Source organism: Paramisgurnus dabryanus, chromosome 5 (assembly GCF_030506205.2).
Source record: "Paramisgurnus dabryanus chromosome 5, PD_genome_1.1, whole genome shotgun sequence".
NCBI lineage: Eukaryota > Metazoa > Chordata > Actinopteri > Cypriniformes > Cobitidae > Paramisgurnus > Paramisgurnus dabryanus.
In genome coordinates this window covers 33,579,712-33,605,223 of record NC_133341.1, presented here as the reverse complement: position 1 = coordinate 33,605,223, position 25,512 = coordinate 33,579,712, and the positions used below count along the sequence as shown (strand labels likewise).

General features: G+C 37.9%; 1 protein-coding gene across 5 annotated transcripts in view; it reads left to right on the top strand.

The window, feature by feature from the left end:
• LOC135732835 (uncharacterized) overlaps window positions 1-25,512 on the top strand; it is a 65,674-nt gene that overhangs the window by 7,123 nt on the left and 33,039 nt on the right. For 4 of the 5 annotated variants that reach the window (XM_065251206.2, XM_065251205.2, XM_065251210.2 and 1 more), the window contains exons 2-3: window positions 12,548-16,386; window positions 19,343-19,375. In XM_065251206.2, the coding sequence (XP_065107278.1) occupies window positions 13,313-16,386; window positions 19,343-19,375 (3,107 nt within the window). In that variant the 5' untranslated portion in view covers window positions 12,548-13,312. The remainder of the gene's footprint in view (window positions 1-12,547; window positions 16,387-19,342; window positions 19,376-25,512) is intronic. The other variant, XM_065251207.2, reaches the window with a different exon arrangement.

Here is a 25,512-nt window from a genome sequence, read left to right as displayed (position 1 = left end):
TGATATTGCTCACATTTGCACAAAGTTTGCCCTAAGCAGCAGGGTTCAAAAGTCTAATAATGAATTAATCCGATTGCTGAATCATGTTTTATTTAACAGAACTGACTGGTATTCCAGATCTACTGCTGTGTTTGGGGACACATCTCAGTTTAAAATGAAAATAGCTCTTTAAGATATAAGGGGGTGGTTTGCCGGACAGAGCTTATCCTAGTCCCAGACTAAAATGCATGTTTGAGCTGCCTTAAAGGTGTAATTTTTATAAGAATCTCTTGACATAAATGCAAAATATTATACAAAACTATTATCAGGGGTGTATAAAGACCTTTCATAATGCACTGTTATGTTTTTATTATCTTAGAATGAGACGTTTTTATCTACATACACCGAGGGTCCCCTTACATGGAAGTCGCCATTTTGTGCTGCCAGTTTCTACAGAAGCCCTTAACGGACAAACTTTTTTACCAAGTTGTCTCCGACGATGACAGCTTTATCCGGTGGTGGCTACAGTAACTTCTCTATGCGTTTCAAAAGCAAGGAGTGAGCTGTGGACTGAGCCGTTGGTTGCAATTCACAACCTCACAGTGGCGGAGCCAGAGGGCTATTTGGGGTGGCAATTGCCACCCCAGACGAAGTCCTTGCCACCCCTGTTGCCACCCCGCTGAAAACATTACTTTGTTTGATTTTTACGAACATTTCTCAAATCTCCCAGCGGACGTGAATGCATCCTACGCAGCACGCACACAAGCGTGGTGTTGCTGCTATCTTTTCATTACGCTTGTTCGACTTCATGCGGCGCCGCAAGAACCGACTGCCGGATGATGTCAAAGTTCCGCGAGAGCGATTTAAAAGCAAACTCCTCCGTATGATTTCGCGAATCACTCTCGCGGTACTTTGACGTAAAGCAGCTGTCTATTCTCGCGGCGCCGCATGACGTCGAACAAGCCTTTTGGTTAAGCTGACACGCAGCTCATTCGTACTCCAAAACATAACGCGGCAGCACGCACAGGATCAATGAAGAGCGTTTTGCTGGTATGTACGGCTTTTATTGGTATTAAATTAAACGAAGTACTGTTTTAACGGGAAGTAAGGAAGACATTGCACTGTAGTGCTTAGCATTAATACTTCAATGAGCATTACTAGTCCTGTGAAACTGACTAATACTGTCACGCCTGCGTGAAGATGCTTAAAACAATAAAAAAACTTGTCGTTAGCAAATGTTCAGCAACAGTCGGGTAGGCTTATTCATATTGTCACGTGTAATGCAGCATATTGAACTTAATAAAACGACCGTGGATATAGAACAGGGTTGTAAACAGCGCGCTTTTCGGCGCCTCACGCTTTTTAAACGTCAGTTTGGGTGACTCTGGTCTGAGGGTTGGATTATAATTTCACAAAGTCATCTGAAGCCATTCCATAGCTTAATGTGAGGGACAGAAGTCTATTTACATAAGTACATTAAAGTTAACGGAAACTAGTTCCCTCCTCCCTTAACATAACATGTCTAGATGTCTGTAAGCAATTTTCCTTGTGTTGTCAAATAGACTAGACCTCAATATACTCAGATTTTGTTGTAGTGTATTATTTTAATATTTGTATTATTAGTAACGGTGTACTTATGGTAAATATTAACAAGCAAATTGTTCAAAATTTTGGTTTCTTCATGAGGTGTGTAACTATAGGGACGATATTACAAACTTCTTTCTAAAGAAGCAAAAGTCAGGTGCAGATCAGGTCCAAACAGATCCCAGTTGTTCTATTTTTGCTGTATACTTAATACATATATAATTGTGTACATTTTGGAAAATAAACAACTTTAATTGAATCTATATACAGTGTACTTGAACACTTTGTATATTGACCCCCCAAAATAATACCTCGCCACCCCTTTGCCACCCCTGTTTTAAAAGTCTAGCTCCGCCACTGCAACCTCACCACTAGATTCCGCAAAAATTTACATACTGCAGCTTTAATTTAAAAACGCTATGTATTTAAATTATGAATTGGATTTGAATTGACATATCCAGCCTGATCTCATGAGATTTACTACATGTTTTACAAGTTGGCTCATTTGTATGAATGCGTATGAAGTTAATCGTGTAAAATTGTACAATTATGATGAAAAAATAATGAAACCCCATCCCTAACTCCGCCCCTAACCCCAACGTCACAGCGGTCAAGGCAAATTATAAAAAAAGTGGTCATACGAATGAATATGAATTAGCCATCTCATAAAATACGTACCGCTTGCCATGAGATTGCATTGGATGTATCTTAACAACTGCTGTTGTTTTGTCTCAAGATACACATCAGTAATAATTACAGTGTTGGGGAAAGTTTACATTTAAAAGTTATGCATTCAAATATTAAATAACTCCCCCCAAAAAGTAACTAATTGCGTTACTTGGTTACTTTTCATGGAAAAAGTACATTTATTATTTATCGTATTAAACTGAAAAGTAACTTGCATTACTTTTTTTAAAAGTAACTCAAATATAAATTTACTCGTTACTTCAGAAAAGTAATATTATTTCGTAATGCATGTAATGCAGTACCCCAAACACTGATTGTTTTTGTAAAAGGCCTAGTCCTGTATTAATCTAAACCCTGTCCTGGAAACCACCCCGCTCAAGTCAAGCCAGATTGAATATGCAGAATGAGAAATGAGATCCGGTTAACTATAGCTTTAAAGTTCCTCTTATGAAAGGGAAGCTTTTACTGCAGCACCTCTGACAAAAAAGCTTCATGTTGAAGAGTAAAGCACACACAGTTTTCATTGCATTATATTTTGTGATATACAAGCAAGAGAAAAACTGGTATTTCTTAAAATGCGTTGTCATTTCACGTCTTTCCAGCAGTGTAATGTCTCTCGTCGTCGCTGTCTGCCTGTCGTGCTCTCTTTGGCCTCCTCCTGTCTCTCCTCACTTCAGCGTCTCTCTAAATATATCTCGCCGCGTCTACCTTTCTCTCCGTCTCTCTGCTTGCACGGTCTTGTCCGGTAAAGTTAAGCATGCTTCACCAATTCGATCTGACACACTTTTACATAACAATCCTATCCTCAGCGTGCCCTATTCAAAGGTTTCTCTATGAATGAGTGACTGTAATGCAGCATTAACTGAGAGCTTTAGCACTGAATATTTGATGTTTGCTGAATGGCATCCTCTGACAGTGAAATACACTCCTGTCTCTCTGAGACTCCGTAGGGATACATCAATGCCAACCTTAATGAAGATTCCTACTTTTTCTTCTTCAAATGGCTTCGTCTGCATTTAGTGCTGCTTCCCGCATCCTACAGACATATGGTGGAAACATAACGCTAGTGTGACGTTACATGTGTGACATTAGAAATAGATCAGTCGCTTGAGATTATGCAATATGGTTTGTACTGTGATATACTGCAGCTTTTTCTAATCTAAGCTATAGACTTTTCTGAATTTTAAAAAGCTTTGATGATTCGTTGAGCACATCAGCAACCGTCCAATAACACTTCTGAAGCCTTTCTCTTTATCTCTTTCCCCGCCATTGACAAGTTATCTTGTCAATAAAGACAAAAAAAATTCCACTTTCCTGACAAGTTTTTACGGCAATCTGTAATTCATCTTTAATCCACTAGGTGGATTTTATGAAAGACTAAAGCAAAAACAAATTTTTCAACATTTTAAACTCTTTGTTTGTTTTGATCATTGTTCTGAATCTGATCTCTAACAAAATTCCTTTATGAAATGCAATTGTTTCAGCTTTTTGTTCAAAATTTTGTATTTTTGAAGAAACCTACACATATTTGAGAGGTTATAAAAGAGAACAAATGACGATACGATGAAAAGTTTTTTTCCCTTGTTTTGTTTGTTTGAAAGCAGAGGGTCTGTTCTTTCATTTGATATATTTGTATGTTTATATATTTATAGAAGAACATTTTACTGAAAGGCATTTGGTGAAAATCACAACAAATCCTGGCAGGCAACTTTTTAAAAAAGGCTGGCAGGGAAAGAGTTAATTCTTAGCCTTCATATGGTTTTCAGGAAATGCTTTAATGAAGATATGATTAAACTTGCTAATAGTCATTTGCATATGCTTAACCCACCAGGTCTCTTAACTAGCAAACCATCTTTACAAGAAGGGTACCCTAGATACGCTAACCAGCAATAAACTGGCATTAACCAGCATAACCCACCCTGTTTGCACTGTGCTTCTAAAGCATCGCTCGACGAGCTCAGAACTTATGCTGGCTTGAATTACGTGTTATTATACAATTGCTTAAATCGATTACTCCATGCAAAAAATTTCATAGGAATGTCATTGTTGCCCTTTTCTAATATAAATGACGTATGCATGTGATAAATGTAAGGAATAAATGACGATGGGCCGTTAAATTATTAAAAAGTAATGCACAGCCAAGTTGGTAATCCGGCACAACATTAAGAGGAGCTACACCGTGGGTGTGCATTATTTTCAAATAATTCAAAGGACCGGAGCATTTACAGCCCCGTACTATATATATATATATATAATGTTTATACACCACTTTCATTAGAAAGCACAAGTGTGTGTATAAGCAGAAGTAATTAATTGTTGGCATATTCTGTCTGTCTGTATGAAATATAATTACTCAGACCACCATTTTAGTTTTTGGTTATAGCACCCAACCCTGTATTAAACTTGCATTCACTCTTCCTTATCTAAACAGCTCACATGCACACATACACAACAGACACAGCTCTGAGATCAGCAGAATTTTGCGCCTCTCCACATTACAGGGATATTTTTATGAGTAAAGCTATTAAACCGCAGCTTAAAGTGAGATGCTATGAGATTTCTGAGCAGTCTTGTCTCACGGGAGGCGTGTAAAACCTTTAATAACAGTGATATGTTTGAGTTATGAATCATTTAGCTGTAAACCGCCCGTATGCAAGCTGGCATATGGAGTACACGGAAGAGAGTTGAGGGTCAGCGATCCTGCCACAAGGACACAGAGCATTAAGAAATGTTAGATTCATTAAACTGTCACTGTAAATCTCTTTCCAAGGAGAGAGGCAGGAATATGTTAGGAGCAGGAAAAGCACTGGAAGGATGAAATCTGTGATAGAAAGTGAAACATAAATGAAGCTGAAAGAGGGAAAAGGAGCTGGGCTGAGGACATTCTCTATCTTTATTTCTTTTTCTTTCTGTCTATTTGATATTTTATGTTGTTTAGTTTGTTGCATTTGAGTTTTCCTTTTTAAAATGTGTGTAGTTCGAAACCAAATAGATTACAGAAAGAGACGAGTGTTTGGCATCTTTCATTAGAAGGAGGACAGAAAGAAAGAAAGAATAAACTGCTGCAGCCGGTCGTATATTTACAGACGCATGAGTCCGCGTCTGAGACTGCAGTTCTCTGTTCAGGGATTAAATACGAGTTATGAGCTGAATCTCTCGCTCCGAACACAAGCAGCAGGGTGGATGACGATCTCCCTCACCTAATAATGTGAAATTATCATCACAGCAGAATAAATACATGAGAGAGATACACAATCACTGATGATGACAGTAATGAGGACACACAGGTGTATAATATATCCCAAACTCTGATGAGAAAGTAGTTTTTTTATTAGTACTGTAGAGACATGATGCTTAGATGAGAGTTTACAACATGCCCACGCTGTGTAGGTGGACTCAATGATTTATCAGCATTATTCATTTAAACAACAACAACAACATAGGTTTGTTGAAGAATGGTGTGGTGAACGACGAGGTCAAGCACCATTGTGGTGTAAATTCAAAATATCCAATATTGTATTTTTTGTATGTTTTTTTAAACATTTATTAACTCAGTGTTGTTTGAAACTTAAATGATTTACTTTTGCAGGACACAAACAAAGATCATTGAATGAATTTAGTACAAATACTAGAAACTAGGCCACACATAGTATTAAGATGTGTTTTGATCAGATCACAATTGGACGAGAGAGAAAGAGACACATTCACATTTACACCTGAGCAGCCATTTTGTTTTAGCACTGATAGCCTAAAGACCGTGCTGAACACACTAGACCGTCAGGACGAATGGAAAAACATTGGGCTCAGTAAATCACACATTAGATCAATAAGAGCTAAAAAATATTGTTTGGATTCAACAACAACAACAACAACAAAAATTACGCAACAGTTTGCATCAATTTTTTGAGTTAAGACAACTACTTCTGAAATTAAGTTTGACCAACAAGTAGTAACCATGTTTTTTTGGTTTATTGATTACTATAAGCAAAACCATAGTTTTACTACACTAGCCATGCTTTAACTATGGTTATCGGAAACCATGGTTGTCAAAACCATGATTATTTTGTGGTAACCATGGTTTTACTACAGTAACCATGATTTTTTTGGTTTTAACTGTAGTAAAACCATGGTTAATTTTTGTAAGGGAGTTGCTAGAGATTACGCATTATGGTTTGTACTATGACATACTGCAACTTAACAATTAAGTTGTTCTAACTTGTTTTTTCACATTATTTTAAAATTGATTAAATTGTGGACATTGATAACACAAAACTACTAAAAATATTTTAAAACTTTTTAAAATAACAAAACTTGTCAGGTTACAGAAGATAACCTTAGGATTTTTAGCAAAATGCCTTTTTATTGAAACAGCATGTAAGATAATGCTCGCTGAGTTTATTTTCAATTAAAGCGAATGTTCCACTTTTCGACACAATGGTAACTTCTTAAAAATGATCAACATAACAGAAACTCGTTTAAATACCAAAAATACAGAACATTAAACATTAATAAGTCTTCTCTTGTTTTCATCTTGATTAGAAATGCATAAAATAACACCATATTTCTACATTTACTCTCAAGTCCCACACAAAGCAAAGCGTGCTTGGAACCTAAAACCTGAGTTATCAAGTTACAGTGAATACTACAAATTAAATATCATTTTAAACAAACAAACACAAATTTGTTGAAGTTGAAGTTACACACAATATTACGTTGAATTCTTAACATCATTATTTTAGGAAAACTCAATAAAAACGTTTGCAACCTAAAAAGTTTTAATAAATCAATTATTTGGAATTTTTAACTTGCACCAATGCATTAAATTAAGTAGTGGCAACAGATTCCCTAAATTATTTTTTTGAGTGTATTCTGTATTAATACATTCAATCACATGCACACCTACACCATAAAACCAATCCGGTCAAATGGGTTTTCATCTACCTCTGAATGTGGTCGAAAGTGGATGAGCTTAAAACGTTTTGAAACCCGATTACACCTGTATTTAGTTTTGTCCACTTGTGATCTGATTAAACAAAACACATCTTGATCAACACAGTAGTTTTGACAGCATAATCAGCCAATCAGAGCTCTGCCTCCTCTCATGTGACCCCCTGCTAACACAAACCCTCTGTTGCGTGGTTTTTATTTAAGAGCAGTGAGCTTGCAGTGATTTGTTTTATCTCATATTTTCCTTGGGGAATTAAATGAGCTGGAAAAAATAACTGATATTACAAACATTTCTTTAAAGAAGATGCCCCAGTTTTTTTTGGTACTGTGTGTATGTTGATGCGGGGCAGTTTGAACAGCGTTCTGTATCGTCCTAATCTGTCGCGGGTGCTCAGTTGATTCACATCACATCCAGAGGCCTTGCGTGTCACAGCCAATCACATCAGAGAGGTGTTGATGCGCCACAGGATGAGGATGAACAAGAGGTTGCGCTAGTGAAACACGAGACTGTAGGCTGCAGCTTTTCTCTCGAGCATCACGGTAATCATCAGTAATCCTGATAATCAAGCCGTGACCAACCGTAAAGAAACATTACTTCCTGAGAGGCAAAAAATAGCAGGTAAATAAATATATAATCGAAGAAAGGAATACCTAAAATAAGACGACATGCACCCACAGGCTTCCTTTCCTAAAATAAGTGTGCCAAGCAGCTTACTATTTTCTGCTAGATCCTCCAACCAGATGTCTCCACTTTGAGATGTCGCTGAGAAACCTTGTCGGTTGTCTCGGTTCTTTCTCAACAGCACCATACTTGAGTAATCTGCTTTAATATATGCTGTCCAACTCACAGATAATGTCAGATTCACAGTTAAGAAATAAAACCTGTGGGCTGTTAACATTTGGGTTTACATTATAGAGTATATATACACTTGAAAAAAGTAAAAGTTTTTTAGTAAACAACAAATATCTAAAACAAATTAGTTTTTAGAAGCAACGTAGTATAAGAAAATTTCAACTTGTATTTCATTTTAGTTCGTTTTGTCCCTGTGTAGCCGGATAAGATGCTATTTAAAAATGTTCTCTATGGCATCTTAATTCTCAAATCAATTCATCTTGTTTTAAATATTCAGAATGAAAAACCTTACAAATATCTCTATATTTTTACTCTTTTTACATGAAAATGAAGCCTTTTAGAAACTTTAATGGTTTCCATTTGTTTTTCATGATATGAGGTCATAAAATGAATTACGATTACAATAATTTTAATCACAAAAAATGATTAAAATTGTAATAAATGTTGTTAAAACCTTTTTGTTGATGAGGTCTATCATGCAAGGATGACACCAAAACATCGACTATTCAAGATATTTAGCTGCTGTTTTTTTTTTTGCAGCCACACGAAGCAGTAAAGTTTTAAATGATTTTATGCGTGTTAATGCAGAAACATTATCACACCGCTGTGTTAAATAAATGAACATGACTTAATATTATACATGTAATTAATAATTGGAGGCCAAAGCTTGAAAAATGTCTTCATTAGTTTCTGTTGGGCTGTTGATGAACAACATTTTAAGGATCCTTTAGAGAGGGGTTTTTAATTAAAAAAGTGATGAAGTCTTATAAACCTAAAGGATTTTAATAAATATCATGTAGAGTGCTTTTTGCTGTCTGTACAATGTTGAAAATATATAAATAATTGGTGGCGAATAGTGGACAATAACATGATCAACTGTCCAAATATATAAATCAAGTAATATCTGAAGACAGACAGTCAGGCTCAGATCTCCGTTTGTGTGCCATGCAGTTTTATTTGACATGATGACCAAATGTTCTTACATTGAGCTGTCTTTGAGACGAGCGTGTCAGGATCTCGTGTCTTTCTCAATAAAGCTGTCCTCAGGCGTTGTGCTTCATCTGGTAAGATTACAACATATGCTATCTCAGCTTCTTGTTATTAGGGTTGATGACAGATTTGATGTCTGCCCATACACATCTGTCATGTTGTGACATGAACACAGAAGTAGGTTTGTGAAGTTTTGAGTTGTGTGATTATTAATGTAAGACGTCTGTCATTTTGTGCCTTGATTTGGATGTGGTTGGCTTTAGTAAAGTCTGAATGGGACTGCTGTGTGTGTTTCCCTGAAATGAAGAAGACATATTTTGAATAATTATAAAACAACATTATATGCAGCTAATGATAGGAGTTTATTAAAGTAAAATTGTTACCTGACAGTGTTACTACAGTCGGTACAGACTGTTCTGAGCGGCCCGTGATCCATCTCTCCATATTGATTTCATTTTCTTTTCATGGCCAGAAAAAAGACAAAATCAATAATGAATTTGCAGCAGGCAACACAGTGGGAACAATTAGCCTGAATTAGTGTGCTTAAGGACAGATGGTCACAATAAATGGCAAATATTTGAAATAATAATTATAATAATATGCAACAGTCTCAGACTGAAGAGTTCAAATGGTCAACAAAAATATTGGGTGCCGCTTTTGGATGGGCTTTTAGGTTCAGACGAGTCTAGTTTAGCACATAGATGATTTACTCTGTATATTTTAACCAGTAAGCATGAGGAACAATACAGATGTGTTTTCTCAGTAACATGAATTTAGCTCACTGGTAACTTTTGGATGGGGCTGTGATGGTGAATATTAGAGGCACACTTTGAAACCTGGACTGATTTTTTAATGATGAAATCTCAAGCGAATGAATTATTAAACAGCTTAAGCCATTTCCATGGGTGTTTTGATTTGTGTGTGTGCGCATATGCTTGTGTGTGCATGCTTGTGCACATGTGTGTGTGTGTGTGTGTGTTTGTGCCTGTGTGTGCATGCATGTGTGTGCTTGTGTGTGTGCACGTGCTTGGGCGCATAATATATGTGTGTGTGTGTGTGTGTGTGTGTGTGTGTGTGTGTGTGATTGTGAGTATGCGTGCATGTTTGTATGCGTGTGCGTGTGTGCGCATGCATGGTGCATGGTGCATGCTTGTGTGCATGTGTGTGTGTGTGCTTGTGCGCATGCATGTGTGCGCATGCATGTGTGTGTGCATGCGTGTGTGTGTTTGTGTGCGCGCACTTGTGCACGTGTGTGTTTGTGCGTGCGTGTGCTTGTGTGTGTGGGCACGCGCTTGTGGGCGTATGTGTGTGTGCATGTGCTTGTGTGTGTGCATGTGTGTGTGCTTGTGCGCATGCATGTGTGCGCATGCATGTGTGCGCATGCATTTGTGTGCATGCATGTGTGCATGCTTGTGTGCATGTGTGTGTGTGCTTTTGTGCATGCATGTGTGCGTGTATGTGTGTGTTTGTGTGCGCGTGCTTGTGCGCATATGTTTGTGCTTTGCGTGTGCGTGCATGTGTGTGTGCTTGTGCATGCATGCATGTGCATGTGTGTGTGTGTGTGTGTGTGTGTGTGTGTGTGCTTGTGTGTGCGCATGTGTGTGTGTGTGCACGCGCTTGTGTGCATATGTGTGTGTTTGTTAATGTTTACTGCAGATGTTCTTCAGTTCCAGCTGCCTCTCGTCTTATGATTCCACCTGCCCTCTGAATTCCCACACTTCATCCTTAAACATCCAAGTGTTCCCTAATTAAATGTTCCAGTTATGCAAATGATTCTTCCAATTTAGGGCTTCATTAAATATCTGACTTCTCTTGAGGGGAACAACTTTCCGACATTCAGGATAATCAATCTTTTTCCTCTATGAAGAAATTTATTTAACTTACTATATTTCCATGTCAGCTAACTTAATTTGGCAGTTAAGTGAAAAATAATTCATAATCTCAGATTCAGAGTCCGTTGTAATTTCGTCTGCAGCATTAATCGACCTTGCTTGTGGCCGTGGCGGACAGCAGTTAAAGTCTCCAAGTGTGCAAGTGAGGACTGAAAATACATTGAATTCAAAATGTATTCATAACTTATTTACACATTAGAAAGGATAATACGCCCACGTAAGTTTTTGAGGCTGCAATGAACAACATCTGGTCTTGATTCAAGTGTAATTCTTGCATTTATTGCAGGTATTGTTTAAAGAATAAGCTAAACGCATGAATAGCATGGATTGTTTACTTGATGTGCAAGAGGAGATTTCAACATCGATGATTCAGGTGCCGTGTTTGCCAAAGCTCAAGAAAGAAACTCAACTGTTTAAGAGCAAGATGCAGCTAAAGAAGGGAACAAATCTCTTCAATTAACGAAAGATGGGTTAACTAGTGCTAACTGAGAGACTGGTTGTTTTTGGTCCATTTCTTCTTGACCTTTCTACTTATGATTCAAGTACCAGCGTGACTTATGAGAGTGGAGCACTTTTTTTCTGTGATTTTTGCCTAATGGACAATAATACATCATTTTACTTGCATTGATGCAGATGATATTATAGAGGGATGGACTGACAGCTCAAGACTACGTGAAGATGACGGGTCACTGATGGATCAGGGTCTTCAGTAGTGGATGAAATCTCTTTAGAGTTTAACAAAGAGCTGGAGTTTATATCTGCAGTGTTTGCTCTGTGCCTTTGGGCTGTTGGCAAAGTTAAAGGACGTTGTGCTTGTGTAAACCCTGAATATGTGGCTTTGAATGCAAATGCGTTCTGTATTTTTGAATTTGGTTGGGTTTTGTAACTTACTTGACCTTCCATTAATTCAGTCATTTACATGAAGCACTTAAAGCTTAAACTTTTTGTACAACAGATGATATAATAATGGAGGGCTGTTTTGGTCATAGAGTTAATTTGTTCACATATTAAAGATTGATTTGTCAGATTACATCAGAATTACACTTAGCAAATGTATGTACAAGACCCGGACATTTAACATCATCTCACGACTCATGACAGACTGTGATTGTCTGATCACAAAGAGGATGCGGTGTCTGTTTACTGTCGGCGTGATGGAGTGTGTTGAGCCCATCAAACATTGTGATCCGTGTGCACGGAGGTTTGCTTAAAGACAAGCCAAGTTAATTAGTGTTGTCATTCTCTGGCCCCAAAGATCTCTTAGCCTGCCACCACACTGAGTTAAACAACAGCCCTAAAGCTACTGACATACACTAAAACTACCCTTAATCCATCACCTCTTACATTTGACCCTTAACTACTCTTATTTTGTAGACAGACTCTACAGGACATAGAAGTGGGATGTAATTCCTGATTCTTATACAGAAGTTGATATCTGATAAAACCATCCTATTTAGGTTTATATGTATCTCTAGCAATGATTGCTATCATATAAATATGTTTAATGTCTGTAAGAATGAAACATGATTAGGTAGTATTTTTAAGTAATAATGCCCATTTATTTGGAAATACCAGTCATAGATAAGTGACATTACTGTACTGTCTTTTTGCACAGATTCCTGTTCTGTTCCTGTCACAAGAAAAGAATGAAGGGAACGACAGAAACAAGGAACCTCGAGTCAACTTGAAGAGATGAATTGCCAGGTCAAGATATGTTTCCATACCAGCAAGGACTGTACACAAGTTTCAATTTGAAAATGGGACATTAACGGTGCTGGGACACTTTTTCTTGGGTCAGTCTTTTATTAAAGTTTATTTATCCAGTTATTTTTCAAACAAATGATTTCTGCAGAAAAAGATCGTGAGAGGACTTTTTAATCCTCTTGGCTGTGAAATCATGATGCAGACTTTTACAATATACTCACATGCCTACCTTGCCAAAGTTTCATACTGTTCAGGGCTTGCACAAGCAATGTGTACCACCTCTGCGCAAACTGTGTCTCTGCCATCTTAAATTGTGCTCACCAAGAGAATTTAAGTGCCCCTGTGGACCGATGGGGTTGTTGCTCAGGATACACTTAGTTCTTCTCTTGCTTTTAAAGACAATTGCTTATAAAGACGCCTTGTGCCAAAACCAAAACCTTCTCTGACAGGATTACCATCGAGACATCTTTTCAAAAACTCTCAGTCATGTGACCAGAGGTCAAGACCAGTCACATGCTCTTCTGTCATCGGCTGGTCGGTTTTATTTAATTTTTGTTACATGCAGCATTTATCATGTAAGTCAGTGCTCTGTAACCATGTTTTAATCCAATGAAAGGTGTATTAGCATTCGTTTTGTGGAAACAGACCAAAACACTGAAAAATCGCATTTACATCTATGGTTCATAAACTACTAGGGTCTGATAACATGGTGAGCAAAGAGCCCAACCATTTGCCAAGTGTTCACAGCCATAGCAATGGCAACCCAGACAAAGCAGCCACCACCGTGACTGTGCGATCCGTGCTCCTCAATCGGAACTCTCCGGATATTGAAAGCCGACTTAAACGTAGACGAAATCGCACGCAGCAGGTACGCTTCAAAGATCTGGATGATGATGAGGTAAAAAACGATAAAGTGAGGAGTAAGAGCCCAACAGAGGTTCCGAAATGGCGAAAGGAGCTGACTAACGGGCCCTCTTTAGTGGGATCAGTCTGTGGGGACATGGAAAAGACAATAGGGGCAGTGACAGCGTTTCTGAAGAGAGCTCCGCCACATCCGCTCACTCCTGGGCCAACCAGACGCTGCTGGGTCCCGACACATCCGTGTTCTCTCACGCTACCACTGCCAAGTCAACCTTGCAGGAGTACAGCCATTCAGACCTCACCCAGTTTGCAAAAACCTCCATCACTTTCAGTCACCCAAATTCGCAGTCATAGCCTGGGGGACGGAGTGGGGGAAGGCTGGGATGATGAGGATTCTTCTGATGAGCTGACTGCACAGGTATGCTTTTCAACTCGTACATCCCAGACGAGCCCCGGCCAACAGCATTTCCCCACTGAGCAATCAGGCTGCTCGAAAACTGAGGACAATCAAACCACCTCTTTAGGTAGAAAAACGCAACTCCAGCCGAGTTCTTCCACACCACACAAACAGTCCAGAAGGAGAGGGAGGAGGAAATTGTTAAGTAGAGCAGCAAGTGATCCTGGGAAACCTGAGCCTCCTCATATTTCCCCATCTAATACTGTACCTGCTGAGAGACAACATCAAAACTCTTATCAATCTAAGAAAGCCCCATCTGAAGCTGTGGTACACAGAACATCATCATCTGATGTACCTTCACAGCATTCTCCCAACCCTAACCCACATCATAATATGCCATATAGTGGCTCTCCCACACAAACTGAACCAAGCTGTGATTCAAAAAATCAAAGTGTCTCAGGCCACCAAGCCTCTTTACAAACTGATCTTTTAACCATGTCTTCTGTAACCCTAGAGGAATACCCAAACTCTTGCCAAATTCTAACAGCAGAAGCACCTCTGCAAGCCTCTCAGACTGTTTCCACCTGTCCCAATGAAACTCAAAATGTACCATTACAAAGTTGTCCACCACAGGGTTTTTTACCCGGTGTCTCTTTGACACAAACAGAGCACAGCACGACCATTTCAGAGTCTTTGTGCTTTACCACACAACAAGTCACTTCATCCTCAATACATGGGGAGTCAAGCTTGTCTCTTAGTGAAACATCAGGGCATTGTTGCACACCTGCTATTCAAATGATTACAAACTGTACGACTCCCCCAATACCCAAGTCCTGCTGCATTTCAGAGTCATATGCAGAATCCGTAACCCCGGATAAATCCAGGCCAGGTTGCCAGACATTAGAGGAAAGCATGGCAAGCTACAATAATGTTGGCCAAAAGGCAATTTCCTGTTCTCAAGGAGCATCTGTTTTTTCCTCCTCATTCAGTACTGCACATCAATGCCAAAAGACTCCAACACAACCACTAGCATGCAATAACACGCCAATTCAACCTGTGTCCTCTGTAATAAGTCCAACCCAATCTGTAACTCCTAATCAGTCTGTGCCAAGTAGTAAGGTCCCTGCACCAAATGCACCATTTGGTACTTCATCTCATTCTGTATCCAAATGCATCCCAGATACACAAACTGTGCAAACCACTACACTGACTACAAACACCCCAACACCTATTCAATCCACAATTCAACCTTCAATACAATCTATACTTTACTGTGACATATCAGCTACCCTAACAAGTACAGAACCTATAGCATCTCATAAATATCCAACACAACCCATTTCTCACAATATGATGTCCTTTCCTCCTAGCCCTTCCTGTGCCAGTAAACCATACAATGTGTCACACTTAAAGAGCTCCCTTCCCCCTGCGGCTCACATCGTTCCCATCGGACAAACTGCAGTGCATTGCATTCTGGATCCACAAAATATGGGAACTCATGTGACTCCTGCTCTGCCTGTTTTAATTTGCAGCCCTTCCACACAACCTGTGCCAGGTAATCTCTGTGCTGTTCGAACATTGCCACACTGCAGCGTTTCTGTGCAACATGCCCCTTGTTGCAGCAACCCCCCTCAAACTGTCCACAATTTTAAGACTTCTGCTCAAACTGTACCACACTCCAAGTCATTTCCACAGAACATGTCACCCATCCTCTGTTCACGTGAGCCCACGACATACACTAATATTCCCCAGGAAACTGTGCTTCCCTGTGCCAATTTCAGGCATTCTTTACCTCCTTATGCCTGCACTCCACAAACTGCTTTGCTGTACTCTAACACAGGGACTTACCCCTCCCCTCCTCAGGCCTTCTGCAGCACTCAGGACAGAAGAGACAGAAGAGAGTTTATGCTTCCTCCCCCACCTCCTCCTCCTCCTCCTCCATACACTCCCCGCAAAGAGGACTCCTCGACTCCGGGAAAGCCCCGCAAGCCTCCTGTGTCCAAAGGCGACAGCAACGATGCGGGAAAGGACAAAGTGAAGACTGGGATAGCAAAGTCAGATGCTGAAGCAAAAATTGATGAAATCCCACCCCCTATCCCTCCCAAAAGTAAGGCAAGAGCTATGGTAAAACCCACGTGTTTGGGCACCCGACGTGCGATCCTAGGCACAGAATCCCAGTCCGATGCGAAGCACCTGCCTCCTTCTGCAGGAATAAACCCCCAGACTCCCCTCAGATCAGCAGAGGGCCAAGGAGACACACTGCGACAGGTGCAGGAGCTGCTAGGGGGGCTCATGTCTGGGGCTAAATGTAAGCTGGACCTGGCAAAGGCAAAAGAGAAACTGTTCGGCCCAAACGGCCCTCTGTACGACATTGGGACTCTGCAGTCTCAGCTGCACAGCCTGGAGGGGGTGTTGGAGACCAGCCAGAACACCATCAAGGTTTTGCTGGATGTCATTCAGGATCTGGAGAAGAAGGAGGCTGAACGAGAAGGGTGAGTGTGCTTGTGTGTTTGAGTAAAGGACTTGGAGAGATAGCATAAAAACTTTGAATACTAAAGCACATTGTTTTGCTATAGTCAAGTGAGTAAGAACATTCTGCTCCTTTTTTTGGTGGCTGGTAGAATGAGGAAATGAGTGGGACATAAACAGCGGGAAATTGTTCCAACCCTCTGCTTTTGCCCATAATCCTGTGCCGGTTATCATTAACATGTTCCGACAGTAATAGCTCTGATCCAGCCCTCCCATCTGTCCACCCATCAGTTTCATCACTCAGAGATCTGATTGGTTTTTTATAGGGAACTTCTGTCACTGAGTCTTCTGTCTTTCCAGATCTCAGTGAAGTATAGTGAATATACCAACACCTATTTTGAGTAAGTGTGATGTGTTAAAATAAATTTCATTTGATTTAAAGTATATTCTAAGACATGCACAATGGCAGTTTTTTTGGTTGAAAGCATATTTCTTAAGAGCATAATTGGCAGTGGTTAAGTATGCAGATGTAGATTCGTTAGGTCATTAATAAATGGATGTAAACAAAACCTTATTGTCAGCCATCAGCTGTTTATGGACCATGAAGAAACAGTCAGCGCTGCCTAATTCATTAAATACAGCTAAAAGTTTATTTCTTATGAACTGAATAGTAATGAGCATCATTTTGGGGCATAATGAAGGCATAATAATAGTGATTATACATTTAAAGTTTGATGGTTATTTACGAAGAATTTCTTTTCTGCATTGTTTAGTGTCTGATTCACAGAATTATGATAATCGGATAAAACGGTCTGTAAGATCAAATTCAGCTCAACAAAGATGTTTTTGACTGAGCCTCATCATGAACATTTAACTACTGTAAATGACTGCTTATGATGTTTTTCTCTATCATTTGATCATTGCATGATGAATAACTGCTGTATTGGTGAAAAGCACAGTACATAGACATCTCTTTTATATAGAAATGCAGTTTAATCTGCTTTTTAAGTCTAACGTCAGATGTTTAAGCAAACAACAGAAAATACCTATATTCACCCATGTGTTTTAAAACGATGGGAAAAATCACGATCCTAACCTCTGACATCCCAGATGAGCGGACAGCATCTTTTATGATTCAGTAAAATATTGAAGTCTGGGATGCCGTGAGCCTGTAGCGGTCTTTGTAAAATTATAAAGGCTTAGCTTAAATGTGTGAAATGAGAAAACAGTGCTCATAAACGCCTGCAATCTCAGTTGAATTGAGCAAAGGTTTAGACCCAGAAATGGTACTCCATATATCATGACTTAACAAGTATTAAAATGAACGGCAGCGGACTGTGATTGTTGTGCTTTTATAAATTGTGATCTTTGTGATGTATGTGTGCGCTCACAGCGAGTTTGGATTTCAGTGCATTTAAACTGGATTGTGTCTGGTCCGTGTCTGAGATGAAGGCTTTGGTGCTGATGTACTGCATACTAAAGTGAAGTGTTGTTGTAAATTCATCCCATGTGTTTGTAAAGATGCTTACTGATGAGGAATCTGAAAGATGAGTGCCACAATCTTCTAAAATAATTAAAATGTACGGATAAGAAAGTAACGGGTTAGGATGTTTTAAATATGAATATATTCTGCATACAAATGATGGGCCAACCATGAGCTCACATCTCAGGGACTAGGTGTTAATGACTTACTTTGGGTTTGGTTCTTGTGCTATAAGGCATCATTGCTTATAAACATATTTCATCTGTAAAAAACAACATGCATAGAGTAGACTTTAGTGATAAATATTTTTAAATCATTTTTTCCCAGATTTGCAGCATTCACATTAGTGGCCTGCAGTACTGACACGCTTCAGTTAGTTGATTGAAATGATTTGAAACCCTGCGGATTGTTCTCACAGAGGAGATCAGACAGACTTATAAACAGTACAAAGTCACTTAAACAAAAGTTAGTTGACTCAGTGGTCATCATTGATAAAGCCCTGTGTGTTCTGTGTAGTTAATATTACTACAGATACTTAAATTGGAAAAACATGTGATATCTAAAGCTGCATAGCAAAAAAACAACAACAACTATTTATCAGGTAGGATTTTAGTCCTGTAGCGATCATATTTATTTCTGTATTGATCTTATGAGTTTTCTTGCCTTTGACCTTGCCGCTGATCAGTTTTAATAGCTGCAACTTTTTTAAGATGAAGCTTAAAAAGTGCATTATACATTTTTAAGAATCAGAAGTTCAGCGTTTTAAATTAAACAAATGCAAAGATTTTCTCATTGCCTTAGATAAGGAATAATTTATGACGGCCTGTACCACGGTCACCACAGACAGGTCAGGTGTGCTTTTATCGAATAATAATCCATAATTGTGGAACATTTGTCAACCAATCAAAATAAATCATTTAACCGACCCGTGGTATAAGAGTTTTAATGAGGTGTTGTCAGTGAATGAATGATGTGTGCTGGTCTGGCTTTGGTTTAAGTGAAGGTTCTAGAAGAAACTATGGCCTACATCATCTCACGAGTGTATTTACAGTATGCAGAAATGGGGCAGAGCTCAAGAGATACACAACCCTGTCTACACCGGAGGAAATCTGTGTTTTTGTGCACAGACACATGCAGAGATCAACATGCTGTCACATATGTTTAAACACATTTACTGATGTGACTGTGTGTAAAACAGGACACCAACACAAAGATCTTTAAAAGTTCATCCAAGCAATCTGTCATCATGTATTCGTCCTCATGTCACATCAAACCTACACCAGTTGCTTTCTGTGATGTTTTCTACACACAAAGCGGGCAGTCAATTTACTTTTAAAATGAAGGTATAGTGTAAGCCGACACATGTTAGTGTATTGTGTATCTTCAGGAACATGCAGTAAGCTGTGTACATGACCTTGATGATGATTTATGCTGTTTTTCTTTCTTTCTGATTGATTTTGTCATTTTTCCAAAACATCTTCTTTTGTATTCCACAGAACACAAACTCATGCAGGTTTGGAACAACATGGGTGAGTATGATGACAGATATTTCATGTTTGGTTGACATTAACACTACATGTTGAATTATATAACACCACTGTTACCTGCTAAACAATAACAGATAACATAATCATCTGTAGATAAACCCTTAAATCAGGTAAATGATGATCCATCTAATCTTGGTTGTAAGCTTAAACTTGAAACAAACTGTAAACTTATTTCTGAAATCTGATTGGTTGATTGAAATGTTGTCCCAGGGTCAACATAATGTTGTCCTGAGGACATCAACCACTTGGCAAAATCAGGAAAGCCCGTATAGAAGAATTATATGAGAGAAGAATATTATGCCTGCTTTAAGTCAGCATCAGTTAAGTACTGTAATCTTGAGATTTTCTTTCTACAAGTTCCACCAAAAGCTAATAAATCAATGTCAAAAACACAACTGTTACAACACTGCATAATAAACAGATAACAGTGTTACTAAATTCTGAAAAAAAAAAGTAATTCAAGATTGTCTCGTATCGTAATGTGCTTCGTATTGTGGCCTTGAATCAGGAAATTGTTGGGCGATACACAGTCCTAGTCTTTTTCATTCTATGAAATGGAACAGAATAGATGTGTCTGTAATGAATTATTATATTTATACACTGTAGTTACGCATTCATGCATATAAGAAACCTCTACTAGAATGACGAATACAAGCAATTCTGTACTAAGTTGGATTTGAAACCTTGTCACTGACAGTGAATTATAATGTAAGAATATCTACTGTAGTCTATATTGATCAGGGGTTTGTGTGCTTTTCTAAACACATCATCCCTTTATGAATATTGTTATTTAAAGGCTGGTTTGTGTTGGTGTTGACCATAAGGCCTTGTCCAGGACTGGTTTCCTCAACTCCAGTCACAAGAGAAGAAAACTGATCCGAGATCAGTCAAGTCCCAGTTATTTTGCATCATCACAGATGGTGGTGGGTGATGATGAGGCTGTTATCTGAGCTCATTCGAGTCACGTCAGATCTAGAGAACACAAACAAGCCCGTGGATCCTGATAGCCATTAAGCTCAGGGTTTACAGAGCCATCAGTGTTGTGGATCCGCCAACAGAACAGATTGGATATTCAGACACTCGTGTTGTTAGATGTAATCTAACACAAATGCCAGGTCCAATGCTTAATATTGTTTGAGTAACACAGTTCACCCATCTGGAAATGTGCTCAGTGTTTTGTTTGCTTTTTTGTGCATGGTAATTTAGAAACACTATAGATGTGGAGTGACCACATAAAACACCTGGGATAAATAAAACATAAAAGCTACAGATTTTATTCGTATGTATTTGAAACTCAAACCGGTGTTTTAGGAAACTCTTACATGGAATGATAATACACAACCGGCTTAAAATTAAAATCCTGCTGGACTAAAGATGTTTCAATGCTGTGGTGCTTCTTTGTCTCAGTTGTCCCAGGATAAAGGGTTAATTTTTATTTTAAAGATGTATTGAATATTCACAGTAATTGCAGTGATTTTGTTAGCAACATGAAATGAATGCACAATGTGATTTTAACTAAATAATTTTTTTGACCATGAAGTTTCCTAAAGATGAGAATGATTTAAATTATATCTCTAATTGAAATGTCAGCAGTCTTAAAGTATTTAGGGCACAGCGGCTCACATGGGTGGATCAGTTGCCCTTTCTGGATCTCACATGTGTCAGTGTGGGTTTACTCTGGTTAGGCTAGCAAAGACTGTAAAAAATATGGACATAGTGTCCGTGACTTCACCCATAGGTTTGTGTAAAGCTTTTTTGAAGCCAATAGTAGGCGGTGCCTGCCCCTGCCAACTCACGGATAACTGTAAATGGGTAAAGAGGCGGGACGTAAGTGAAGCTCAGGTGACTGGTTGCTGAATCCACGCACACTTAGCTCGACTGTAGTGACAGCAGTGGCAGTTTATCCGTCACTCAAGTGGCCACGCCCTAAATTATGCAGAACTTTAAGGCTTAATATAATTTAAACGAATGAGTTACAAAAAATTCACCTCCCTCACAGTTGTCATGAAGGGCAAAATTAGCTATATAGACCAAAACACTTTTTGTACCAGGCTGTAAACCCATTATTTTCTGCTGTAAAGATGGCGATTTTAACATGGAGGTGTAAGGGTGGATTCACTACAGTGGTTCAGTCTGTAGGAATGCCGAAATGACTGAGAAATGTTAACAGCAAGATATTATAAAACTGTGTATTTCTGGTCAATTTTCACCCTTCTGCAACCTATACCAATGACGGAAATAAGTGCAGTTATAATAGCAAAATATGTGGGAGAGCATTGCTAGAATATAAATATATTGAATTGCAATATGTAGCGTTTAAGTATTAACACTAAATCAAAACTAAACAACAGATTTGTAAATGAAAAGGTTTAATAACAGTACTGACTTAAAGTTACAGTTGAAATGGTTACAATATAAATGCATTAAAATGGTACTTAATACAAACAATTAACTGTTTCCAATGTATGTGAAATATTACCTGATAAGATAGAGAACAGAGAAATAAATAAAGTTTAGAAGAAAGAGAATCACCATTAAGAACTGGAATCTTGGCCTAAAGGCCTAAACCCAAGAACTCAGGTAAAGAAGAAAAGCAGAGGGCAGAAAGCAAATGGCAAATGCCAAAAGGCAAAAGCCCAGAGCTCATGAAAACCAAGACCTTTATTCTCTATTCCTTGACCATGTGACTAAACCTAACATCATACATTCAAACTGACCAATCAGAAGACCACACCTTTAACCCCCACTGTATTGAACAAACAGCTGTAACAATAGTCTTTGTAAGCACAGGAATGCAGATGGTACAGTATGGAAATGGGGGTTGTGACAAATTGTGACGAAGTAATAAATTCCTATATTTTTAATCCTACAAATGTCTATGGGAAATTACTCCATTTTGGAGCCTCTTGCCGCCAGTCAATGAATTGCAGTTGAAAACACTTAAGTATTAGCTTCATCAGAGAGATCAGAAGGTTGCCCCTCAATCACATGAGCAAGTAAACCCCACCCACTGATTAACACTGAATTTGCACACTAGTTGACTCTAAAAATGGAAAGCATGAAATAAGTGCACATCAAATGAAAAGTGAACTTTTTAATTAGTCTTTTGTCACTATATTGCATAAGCATATTTAAAAAATAAAAAAAAAATGTATTTGCAGGTTCTTTTTCAAGATTGCCTTTTAATTTTAATATTGGTCTTGCCTTGAGATGAAATGTAAAAACATCAAATGCATTTTTTTTTGACAGGGAAGATGATTATCACCTCGAAAATGAAATAATTTCAATTTATTTAGAATTTTAGCACATATTTTGCATACATATTTTGGTAAATCGTTTTTTTATTTAAATTTTTATCATTTATTTATTTAAAACTGGCAGCAAAAAACTTGAAACTGTTTTATGGTACGAAAATTTCTACCTTTTGCCTATTCTTTCTATTTAGGGTAGGCAAGGATATTCAAATCTGCAATTATTTCCCTAAGTATACCAATCACATTACCTTAAGTAAAGTAATACTCTTAGATTAGATCATAATCACATATAATTGTCAGAAGACTTCCCTGTGGTTGATTATCTGAGCTAAGTTTACGAAAGCAGACTTCTTCTTGTCTTTTATAAAATGTATTAATACTTAGTTGTTTGCGATTACAAGTTTTGCAGAATTAAAAAGAAAAAGAAAAGAAATAAAAATACAAAATTAGATAAAAAGTGATAATGCAAAAATATAGAGTCTAAAAAATCCTAAGTCTTGAGAACACAAGATTTCAGGCTGTCAAACAACAGAGATGCTGGCTGCGGCGTCCAGATCTGAATAAGTTCTGCAGCAGCATCAATTTATAGGGACGATCTCAAGGCCAAATTCCAGGAATCATCTTCAAGGTCTCATGACAAGCCTTTGATCCTTACGTTTACCGGGAAATTCCCCTATCATTTTTTATACAAAGAAGTCTCTTTGTCATTCTTCTCTGAGCTCTTCTGCACTTTCTCCAACGAAGAGAGGTCTTTAAATCATGGTTTAAACCTTAATGTATCTCTTATACTTTGTTCTAATACATGCATCAATCTCTCCACTCTTAATAAACTACTCAATACAAAACCATATAAAGTAAGTATTATTTTGTTAAACATGCAATTTAAGAGCTGTCATGCATATATTCCCCACTCAGTGATTAGAATACTTTGCATTAAAGCAACACTTGGCGTATAAAGTAGTTTAACACAGCAAAAGGAATATAATATAACAAACCACAGGTTTATATTGCTTTGAAGAATTACATATAAAATTACGTGTATTATTTGGCTTATAAAGGATGGAGAATTTGCATCTTACATAACAAAGCTTTTTTTAGTTCCACAAGAAACTATTTAGTCAAAGGTTCTTTAAAGAACCATTTCTTCTAAATTTTTATAATCTGAAGAACCTTTTTACACCTTAAAGAACCTTTGGTGAAACAGAAAGGTTCTTCAAATGTTAAAGGTAACATTTGGTTTTAAGAGCGTTCAATACATGAAAGTCTGTCGAGTTCTCAGTAATAACAGCAGAATCCATGAATCAGTTTGGTGAAATGGATTTCTTTATTGATCGTTGTTTCAGATGAATAGATTCAACCTTGATTTATTTCAGCTGAATCTGTTTGTGTTCTCTAAATGATGTTTACATTATGCCGGTCACATCTAAACTAGAGATTTACACGAGAAAAGCCAAAGTATGAAGTCAATTACACTGCTCTTCGACATTAAGGTTATTTATCTGAAAGCGACGTCTTTACCACAGAAACAAAGATGATTTCTTTCTTCTACATTTCTTTCAAACCCCTAAGTATGAGCATCTCTTGAGTATGAATATCAGTTGATGTTGTTAAAGGGGTCATATTATGAGATTTTTTTAAGATGTCAAAGATTTCTTTCATCAAAGAAATCTTTGGTGTTCCCAGAGTACGTATGTGAAATTTTAGCTTAAAATACCCCACAGATCATTTATTATAACATCTTAAAACTGACACTTTGTAGGCGTGAGCAGAAATGTGCCATTTTTGGGTGTGTCCTCTAAAATGCAAATGAGCTGATGAAATCATAATGGTGGTTTGTTGAAATTGAAAGGCAGTGGCATGGCAGTTAGGGGCGGTATTATTATAATAAGACTTGCTCTCACAAAACAGGCGAAATCTAAACAATCAATTGTTTTCACATGCTTGCAGATGGTTTACCAAAACCAAGTTACTGGGTTGATCTTTTACACGTCTTCTAAGTTAATTGAAGCACCGAGGACCCAATTATAGCACTTAAACATGGAAAAAGTCAAATTTTCATGTTATGAGGCCTTTAAGAAAACCTTTATGGGGTATACTGTATAGTTTTCATGTAAAGATCACAAAAAGTGTGTAAATGAGTGTTGTAATGCCTGTAAGGAACGATCCATCTGAAAATAAATCATAGTAAGTAAATGATCTGTTACAGGCTTTCAGAATTGTTTAACGCAAGGTTAACTAAGCCACTTTAGAGACATGCATTTATCTAATAGTTAGTTTAGTTTAGGGGGCAAACAAACACAGACGACTGCTCCTGCTGTAGCAGTGAAGACGTGATAATAAATCATTCATTGCCCTAAAGACACCTGATCTCTTTAACAACTTTTTATCTCTTTATTAAACTAGTGTTGTTTTTCATGTTTCTTTTGTTGTTTTTAAGGACATTAGCAGATTTCATTCGATGTGTTTAGATGTTAAAGCACAGAGTTTAGTATACTGTAGGTTAACAGTCAGAGAGATAAGAGTCTGTGTTGTGTCCTGAGGGAGAGTCTCTATAATTACTGAGCTCAATAAAACACCGCTGATAAATGACCAATAACTAAAAATCTTTACTGTATTAACTGTGATACAGTTGTGTTGCTTTCCAAAGAGTCCATTCATTAACTGTGCCCATAAATATTTGATTAAACCTCAGATCTTTCCATGACCTTGAAATGAGACTGGAATTTCTTTTGTTTCATTTTTTTACTTTTTTAATATGTTTTGTGTTGTTTATTAGCACAGAAAACAATTCTGACTCATCCTTCAGCAAACAAAGAGAAAGTGCATTATGAGTTTAAGTAGAGTTCATTCTTCACATTTCTGTCA